Raw genomic sequence first — 10,000 nt, forward strand, 5'->3', positions numbered from 1 at the left:
GAAAACAAATGAATGAAGGGGGTAGTTTCTAAAGAAACTGTGGTGCTGCGTCGGTGGGGAAGTAGTATACAAAAATTTGGTTTTATCAACGGAGTTGATAAAGTAAATTGGCCACCGTACAGAGATTCTAAAAGCTGACGTTTCGAGAGTTAGCCCTTCGTCAGAGCGAATCAAGGAATTGTGGGTTACGTGTAGTTTTTCTAGTAGAGTAGGAGCTACGCTATTGGTGGTAACATGGCAACGTGAAAAATAGGAATATATTAGTTAAATGAAAAGCGTTCGTTAATACTGTGAGGATTAAGGGTGCCGATTTGGAAGATGAATTTTTGTTCCAGATTCTTGCGGCTTTCCGTCGTACCTAGATGTAGGGAAAGGCCGCAGATAGCCATGTGTTTTTTGGAGTGGTTAGGGAGATTAAAATGGCGAGCGACTGGCTTAGATGCATCCTTGTCATTCTTCTCAACATTGCGAAGGTGTTAGCGGAATCGGTCGCCTAGTCGTCTACCTGTCTCGCCAATGCATAATTTATTGCATAACGTACAGGTTATGCAATAAATGACATTTGCGGAGGTACATGTGAAACGATTGGTGATCTTAACAGGTCGCTTAGGTCCCGATATCTTGCTAGTGTTAACAATGAAAAGACAAGCTTTGCATCGTGAGGGCGCGCATTTGAAAGTGCCGGGTTGATCGTTAGTTTTGAGCGCGCTTCTAACTAAAAAGTTGCCTACGTTTTTGTCGCGTTTGAATGAAATAAGTGGAGGTTGCGAAAAGATTCTACCAGTTTCGGGATCATTTTGGAGTAATTTAAAATTATTAAGAATGATACTGTTGACTGCGTGATTATGAGGATGGAAAGTGAGGGTGAATGGAATTCTGTCATTCTTATTTTTTTGTGACGTTTGTAGTGATGACTGTCGATCAAATTGTTGGGCGCGATGATGGCCCGCTTTGACCACAGAGACAGGATAGCCACGTTTTTCGAAGAACTGGCACATCTCCTTTGATTTGCTGGAAAAATCGGAGTCATCACTACATAGACGTCGATGTCTAAGAAATTGAGAATAAGGAATGGAGTTCTTGACAGGTGATGGATGTGACGATGAATACTACAAATATACGTGAGAATCTGTAGGTTTGTAGTGCACACTGGTACATAGCACATTGCCACTAATAGAAACTTTGATATCTAGGTAAGTCAATGAAGTTTCCGAAATTTCCCAGTTATATTTAAGAGCGGGATGAAAAGAATTGACGGAGGTTATAAATTGATCGAGTTCTTCTCTGCTGGATGAAATAGCGCCGATGCAGTCGTCGTCGATGTAGCGGCCGTAGAGTTTGGGGCCGTTGTACTGATTAAAAAATTGTTGTTCAACATATCCTAAAAAAGATTGGCATGGCTACAGTGTATTCAGTCTGAAGAGAGGAAAGAATAACAGTTTCTGTTCAAACCGAATTTTTCGATCATTGATGGAATATACCTGCTTGGTTCGCGCACAGATGAGAAAGAGAAATTTAGGATGTCGGATTATTGTTCAGTTATATTTGAAAATAAAAGGAAAAGATAAAAAGAAGGGAATTTAAAGCAATGTGTGACACATACAGGCAGTAATTAAGACATGCGGGAAAATGTGAGGTCGCTGGTGAAACTTCACTTTCCGAAAATATGTATTCCAACTTTTGAAAAGGGCAAATAATATTTACCTAAGCTAATTAGATGTTCTTAGCGCGATAAATGAGGGCATGTCTGTTGCTAAATGTTTGTTGATGACAGGGAGACTCAGATGATGAAGGTTAGTGGCGTGTCTTCAATCTCTTCCATCAAGTACCCGAGGTACAGCAGAAGTCAGTCCCCCCGTGTGGGAAGTGTTTTAGTCGACTTATTTTCCCACAAGACGACTAATTCAATTACGACTGATCTTATGTAAATACGCCGAGTTTGTTGACATTTTTAATCTTTGTTATGGCTCAAGTGTTACACGATTCACCATGGTGTTTGGAATATTCTTTGCCTTTTTTAGGAACCAAAAACAAAAGCTACTGCATCTAGAAGTGCTTTAAGTGATAGAACAGATCACTGAACATGCACCTTAGGGATAATTTTCTTGATTAAGCTATTCAATAAGGCTATTTGTAGGGCTTCACCATGGTGAACCGATAGTTCTTAAAGTCTATGGCAGTATAATTACTTTACTTAAGAACACAGTGGTGAATCGTTGAGTTTCAGCGCTAAGAAGGTCGACAGGTCGTTACAACAAATGATCTATTTTAATAATGTAATTTTCTACAAAGTTAGCTTACTTTTGTACATAGAACTGTTCAGATTATAGCAAAAGAATGAAAAGGTTCCGTGTTCCTTTGACACCATTGTGTAGTTATTTGACATAAGGACTGAGAGGCAATGTACTTCACTATTCTTTCTCAGGAGCTCCAAGAGAAATCATGTCACAATGAATAGCGAATCATTTTCATGCAATGACGGGAAAAAATCATTCTGCTATGTAAAAATCGCTAAACGTCGTCTTGATGGCCATCGGAGCAATTTTGGTGTTCAACATATCCTACAAAAAGATTAGCATAGCTAGGTCCCATTCTTGTACCCATCGCTACACCATTAATTTTTTTGTAATAGTTGTCGGCGAATGAAAAACAGTTAAGCGTTAAAACTAGTTCGGCAAGGCGGAGGAGCGTTTCCGAGCTTGGTTCTTTGACAGTGCGTTGATCGAAAAAGTGTTTAAGTGCTTGAAGGCCTTCGCTATTAGAAATGACTGTGTACAGAGATGTAAAGTCCATGATGAAAATAAGTTAGTCTTGGCCGGAGAAATTGAAATCGCGGTAAATTTTTAGTGCGTGTGTACTGCCTTTAATGTATGATGGCAAAGATTTGACGACATGCGTCATAATCCTGTCTAAGTAGCTAGAAGTGAGTACGGTGGGGCAACTACAGGCAGAAACGATAGGGTGACCTAGGTTGTTGGGTTTGTGAATTTTAGGCAAGAAGCTTAAGTTAATGCAGGAAGTTCTAGGGGTGTTGATGATGAGATTAGTTGCAGTGTCCGGTAATTTTTGATTAACTATAAGATTCTGAATGGTGTCTTTGACAAGTTTTTGATTTTTGGAAGTGAGATCTTTCTGGATTTTGGGATAAAACGAGGTGTCAGAAAGTTGCCGCAAAGCTTCGTTTTGGTAACGGTCGTACCACCAAACAACTACCGCGCCGCCTCTGTCGGCTGATTTGACAACTATGTCATTGCGTTTACTAAGACTTTTAAGCGCCGCCCACTCTTCCGCGGAAAGGTTGCAAAATTTAGTGTTAATTTAGTGTTTTTCATTCGCCGGCAACTATTACAAAAAAAATTAATGGTGTAGCGATGGGCACAAGAATGGGACCTACAATACTCGTCACAAATCGCTGAAACCGACACTGTTTCTCTCGAATTTTCTGGAAAAATTCTGAGATTTCTACTTCACACTGTTTTCCCTACTAAATGTGCCTTCTCCCTCCCCTTCTCCCTCCCCAATGTTGAGCCACGCGTGTTTTAAAGCACTGAGACCACTGTGATACCCAAATCAACATTGGGGAAGGGGAAACAGCCACAAGTGTTTCAAAATTTTTGACGAGCATTGTCTTTGCGTCTGAAGGGCGTGGACGGGTAACGTAAAGGTTGGAAGAGTAATTCTTGTTGCCCTTGTTGCCTGCAGTGTTTACGTGAGGAGTGTTCTTGTCCTGACTGTATTATATAGAGAAGCTATGGAGACTTTTACGTATAGCGATTTTAAGGTACTTTTGTGGTAAAACAGTTTAGTGGAACGGCTCTGCCTATTAGCATATTGCGATGGTGTTTAAAGGTATAATCGATAGCGTGACTCGTGCACGTGCGTATTATCTATGTCGGGTTAAAGGCCTATCTGTGCGAACAGTTGCCAGCATGTGCAAAATTTCTGCGGCGAGTGTTTATAGAATTGCACATGAGAAAACTTATAAGAGGCGCACTTCTGAGGAGACGTGTAAAAGAGGTCGCAAGAACAGGTTAAGTGACCGCGACGAAAGACGACTGATACGGTGCATTACACTTTTGAGGAAAAGAAAGGGAAACTTTACCTGTAAAGCACTGATGGAGGAAGCCGGAATTCAACAAAGAGAAGTATCTGTAAGAATAGTTTCTCGTTTTCTCAATTCACAACAGTACTACTATTTGCAGACTCGCAGAAAGGGGCTCATGACAGCGGAAGACCACAGCAAAAGAGTTAAGTTTGCAAAGTACATGAAAGCCAACTACGGCCATGAGATTTGGACAGAAGGAATTTCCTTTTATCTGGATGGAACGGGATTTACGTACAAAAGAAATCCACTACATCAGGCTCGTGCACCAAAAGCTCGTGTCTGGAGAAAGAAATCAGAAGGTTTGGCTCCGCGATACATAGCAAAGGGCCACAAAGAGGGAACTGGGCGCAAAGTACTAAGACTGATGGTGGCAATTTCTTACAATAAAGTAGTTATCTGCTGTGAACCATACGAGAAAATTACTGGTCGTTATTTCGCTGCGTTTATAGATAACCATTTTGATCGCCTATTCGCAGCTGCTGACAAAGGATGTCGCCGAACGTTTTTACAAGATGGGGATCCCTCTTAAAATTCGGCATTAGCACGGGCAGCGATGCAACGCACAAACATAACCTTAATCAAACTGTGTCCAAGATCTCCGGATATGGCGGTCATTGAAAATGTGTTTCCCATGGTGAGTAGGATGTAAAAAGACAAGCAGTGCAGCAACAACTACGCCGAGAAACATTTGAACAGTTTAAGAATCGTGTTATCAATACATTTTACTCTATATATGTTGAGACTGTGAACAATTAAATACGCTCTATGCCGAAACGAATTGATATGGTGATTACAAATGAGGGGAAGCGTACAAAATATTAAAGAAATACCACTATTTCCATTCTGTGGATAACTGCGTGAGATTTCTTCCCGCGAAATGTAAACTTTCAGAGACAATATGAACTATCGCACTTTCGCCAAAAATAAGGGGGGATGGGTGGTGTTGCATATTTCAAAACAGAAGGGGGTGAAAATTGCTCCGATGGCCATCAAGACGACGTTTAGCGATTTTTACATAGCAGAATGATTTTTTTCCCGTCATTGCATGAAAATGATTTGCTATTCATTGTGACATGATTTCTCTTGGAGCTCCTGAGAAAGAATAGTGAAGTACATTGCCTCTCAGTCCTTATGTCAAATAACTACACAATGGTGTCAAAGGAACACGGAACCTTTTCATTCTTTTGCTATAATCTGAACAGTTCTATGTACAAAATTAAGCTAACTTTGTAGAAAATTACATTATTAAAATAGATCATTTGTTGTAACGACCTGTCGACCTTCTTAGCGCTGAAACTCAACGATTCACCACTGTGTTCTTAAGTAAAGTAATTATACTGCCATAGACTTTAAGAACTATCGGTTCACCATGGTGAAGCCCTACAAATAGCCTTATTGAATAGCTTAATCAAGAAAATTATCCCTAAGGTGCATGTTCAGTGATCTGTTCTATCACTTAAAGCACTTCTAGATGCAGTAGCTTTTGTTTTTGGTTCCTAAAAAAGGCAAAGAATATTCCAAACACCATGGTGAATCGTGTAACACTTGAGCCATAACAAAGATTAAAAATGTCAACAAACTCGGCGTATTTACATAAGATCAGTCGTAATTGAATTAGTCGTCTTGTGGGAAAATAAGTCGACTGAAACACTTCCCACACGGGGGGACTGACTTCTGCTGTACCTCGGGTACTTGATGGAAGAGATTGAAGACCCGCCACCTAACCTTCATCATCTGAGTCTCCCTGTCATCAACAAACATTTAGCAACAGACATGCCCTCATTTATCGCGCTAAGAACATCTAATTAGCTTAGGCAAATATTATTTGCCCTTTTCAAAAGTTGGAATATATATTTTCAGAAGTGAAGTTTCACCAGCGACCTCACATTTTCCCGCGTGTCTTAATTACTGCCTGTATGTGTCACACATTTCTTTAAATTCCCTTATTTTTATCTTTTCCTTTTATTGTCAAATTGCTTTAAATTCCCTTCTTTTTATCTTTTCCTTTTATTTTCAAATATAACTGAACAATAATCCGACATCCTAAATTTCTCTTTCTCATCTGTGCGCGAACCAAGCAGGTATATTCCATCAATGATCGAAAAATTCGTTTTGAACAGAAACTGTTATTCTTTGCTCTCTTCAGACTGAATACACTGTAGCCATGCCAATCTTTTTAAGCTTAAGGATACGTTGAACAACAATTTTTTAATCAGTTCAACGGCCCCAAACCTGAACTCTACGGCCGCTACATCGACGACTGCATCGGCGCTACTTCATCCAGCAGAGAAGAACTCGATCAATTTATAACCTCCGTCAATTCTTTTCATCCCGCTCTTAAATATACCTGGGAAATTTTGGAAACTTCATTGGCTTTCCTAGATATCAAAGTTTCTATTAGTGGCAACGTGCTATATACCAGTGTGCACTACAAACCTACAGATTCTCACATATATTTGATGTATTCATCGTCACATCCATCACCTGTCAAGAACTCCATTCCTTATTTTCAATTTCTAAGACATCGACGTCTATGTAGTGATGACTCCGATTTTTCCAGCAAATCAAAGGAGATGTGCTAGTTCTTCGAAAAACGTGGCTGTCCTGTCTCTGTGGTCAAAGCGGGCCATCATCGCGCCCAATTTGATCGACAGTCATCACTACAAACGTCACAAAAAAATAAGAATGACAGAATTCCATTCACCCTCACTTTCCATGCTCATAATCACGCAGTCAAAAGTATCATTCTTAATAATTTTAAATTACTCCAAAATGATCCCGAAACTGGTAGAATCTTTTCGCAACCTCCACTTATTTCATTCAAACGCGACATAAACGTAGGCAACTTTTTAGTTAGAAGCGCGCTCAAAACTAACGATCAACCCGGCACTTTCAAATGCGCGCCCTCACGATGCAAAGCTTGTCTTTTCATTGTTAACACTAGCAAGATATCGGGACCTAAGCGACCTGTTAAGATCACCAATCGTTTCACATGTACCTCCGCAAATGTCATTTATTGCATAACCTGTACGTTATGCAATAAATTATACATTGGCGAGACAGGTAGACGACTAGGTGACCGATTCCGCGAACACCTTCGCGATGTTGAGAAGAATGACAAGGATGCATCTAAGCCAGTCGCTCGCCATTTTAATCTCCCTAACCACTCCAAAAAACACATGGCTATCTGCGGCCTTTCCCTACATCTAGGTACGACGGAAAGCCGCAAGAATCTGAAACAAAAATTCATCTTCCAAATCGGCACCCTTAATCCTCACGGTATTAAAGAACGCTTTTCATTTAACTAATATATTCCTATTTTTCACGTTGCCATGTTACCACCAATAGCGTAGCTCCTACTCTAGTATAAAAACTAAGCGTAACCCACAATTCCTTGATTCGCTGTGACGAAGGGCTAACGCTCGAAACGTCAGCTTTTAGAATCTCTGTACGGTGTCCAATTTACATTACCAACTCCGTTGATAAAACCAAATTTTTGTAAAAAGCTTGAAAACAAGTTTGAGTATCGTTTACATCATTAGAGGAGTTTTCTGGCCCTATTCTTTGGCCTCCTCCCCTCGTCCTTCTTGTTGTATGGGGGGCCGGGCCTTTTGCAGTTTAAATGTTTATTCGTCTGAGTGCCTTGATCAGGCGAGGAGAACTTGTGGCCAAACCCTTTAGACTTTGCGTGCTTATATCCTCTGTATCCATTGCTTTTGTGGCCTTCCGCTTTCGGGTTTAATTTTTGGTCGCTTCTGCGAGATGTTTCAACTGTTTAGACAAATCAGAATCATTGCCAAACAAGAATTTTGTAAATGGATCCGAGATATAGAGCACAAATGTTTGTAGTCTTCGTTGAGCTCGGGCTTAATGATATATATCCCTGCGCCGCATGTTTAACTCGAAGTTAGCGGCACCTATCAGGGCAATGACATCAGTGGCCGCTCTTATTAGTTCGGAGGCATCCAAGGCATTGTTTGGAATTTTATGCCGTGCAGCCACAAGTTTCTCAACAACAGAAACTACGGAAATGAGCCCTTTGACAAGATTGGATTGCACTCTGCAACTTGATATCCGCAGACCTCGTGTCTGGTTTTAGTTCATCTGAGATAAAATAGTTGGCTTTCGTGCTTGTGATACATTCGGAGTTTTCTGGCGTGTCATAGCGATTCTGTGTCGCAGATAAGACTTCGTCCGTAAGCTTTTCTCTCAACAAGCCACGTAAAATTTGGGCGATGTGCTCATTTACAACAGGAGCCTTCTTTTGATCAAGTTTGAGGTCGTTCGCAATGCTTGACAGTAGGTCCATTTTCCCCCAAGCATCGCGCTGAGATTCAGAGCCCTGATTTATCAGATTAATGCTCTGCTCAGTTTTTTCGGAACGTGTAGGATTTTTAGCCCCACTATTCGAGTCAGCGGACCCAGATTCTGGTTTTTTGTCCGACTGTTGTGTAGATCGTTCATCCATTTTGGCGGCTATCTCTAACTGTGCTTCATTTTCCTCCGAAGGACCATCCTCGATTACGAGTTGATCAATGGTTTCCTTCATCTGACCTAAGGAGTTAGTCATTGTCGACTTCAGTGAAGTGATCGGGAGGATACCAACGGCTCGCTCATAGAACTGATCGTCACGACGATGGTCGACTCACTGTTGTTTGGTGCCGTGCCGCTTTCAGCAGAATGAATTCTTTCATTTTCGTGGTGTGTAGACAATCGTTTTTCAATTGTCGTAGACACGTTGTAAACGACTCAAGAAGGCCCTAAAAGGTGCTGCTGAGTACACAGTTAGATTTTGAGAACTTTTTCCCCGATTTTACCAGGAACCACACTTCAGTTGACCAACTCGAGCAAAGGCGGGAATTGTTCTGACCACTTGGGCGGCTGCTTTCTCATTTGACTTCGTAGTGCGTATGACGACGAGGCAGAATCATTGCGCAAATGAGAAAGCTAGAATTGCATTATCCGAAGTTGAGAATTAAATAAATAAAAACATTTCGTGGAAGCGATTTCCTAACAAACCGGCTAGCGGCGGAAATATTGCATGATAAGACTTTCTACCTTCACTCTACTGTTTCTTGTCACTTTCTGGCGCGTTTACGTGCAATACCATCGATTATTTCCTACCCGATGTACTGTCTACTGTTCTGGAGCGTTTATGTGCGATTCCGTCGACCTTTTTTTACCCAACAAACTGTTCACTCTACTGAGGGGAAAAAAGCCGATGGAATGGGGTGACAAGAAACAGTGAAGTGAAGGCAGGAATGTTTTATAGTTGGTAAGAATATCTATATTTCCGCCGCTATTCCGCTCGTTAGAAACCATTGCTTTCAACGGTGATTCCTTCACAGAACTCGAATGTCACATATTATTATTATTAAGCTTCCAGTTGTTCAATGTTATCTATGATGTTTCTTTACTTAGGCCTGGGATGCCCATGACATGATACTGGTGAAAGGCTGTCTTTTAAAGACTCTATCAAGCACACCAGTCCGGTCTTTCTGGTCGTACAAGGGTTGCTCAGGTGCTAGGTACCGAAGTAAATTTTCTCCCAGATTTCCTCATTTTGAGGTAAGTTGAAAATTATTATAATGAAACCCGTTGATTGGATTAGGCCTTTTCCATTGTCAGCCGTTTGACGGTTGTTGGCTAAGAGTAAAATTAAACCATAAAATGTTTCTCGTGTTGGCCGTGTTCATCCAAGACCGTAGCGAGCGGAGAGACAAGGGGGAGGCAGAGCTGCTTCTTCAACTCTCCTCCTCCCCTTCAAACAAAAAAAAAAAAAAAAAAACGGAAAAAAATAGAAATCAAGACTTTTTTAAATGCCACTTCATGAAGTATTAGCTTGATAGTTTGAACTAAGTACTGTTACCTTTAAAACTTTTATCAACCGATTCA

General features: G+C 40.8%; 1 protein-coding gene across 1 annotated transcript in view; it reads left to right on the forward strand.

The window, feature by feature from the left end:
• LOC137969377 (short transient receptor potential channel 7-like) overlaps positions 1–10,000 on the forward strand; it is a 74,160-nt gene that overhangs the window by 55,202 nt on the left and 8,958 nt on the right. Inside the window, exon 14 of the mRNA XM_068815585.1 lies at positions 9,527–9,673. Within this exon, the coding sequence (XP_068671686.1) occupies positions 9,527–9,673 (147 nt within the window). The remainder of the gene's footprint in view (positions 1–9,526; positions 9,674–10,000) is intronic.

Source organism: Montipora foliosa, chromosome 9 (genome assembly GCF_036669935.1).
Source record: "Montipora foliosa isolate CH-2021 chromosome 9, ASM3666993v2, whole genome shotgun sequence".
In the NCBI taxonomy this organism is placed as follows: Eukaryota; Metazoa; Cnidaria; class Anthozoa; order Scleractinia; family Acroporidae; genus Montipora; species Montipora foliosa.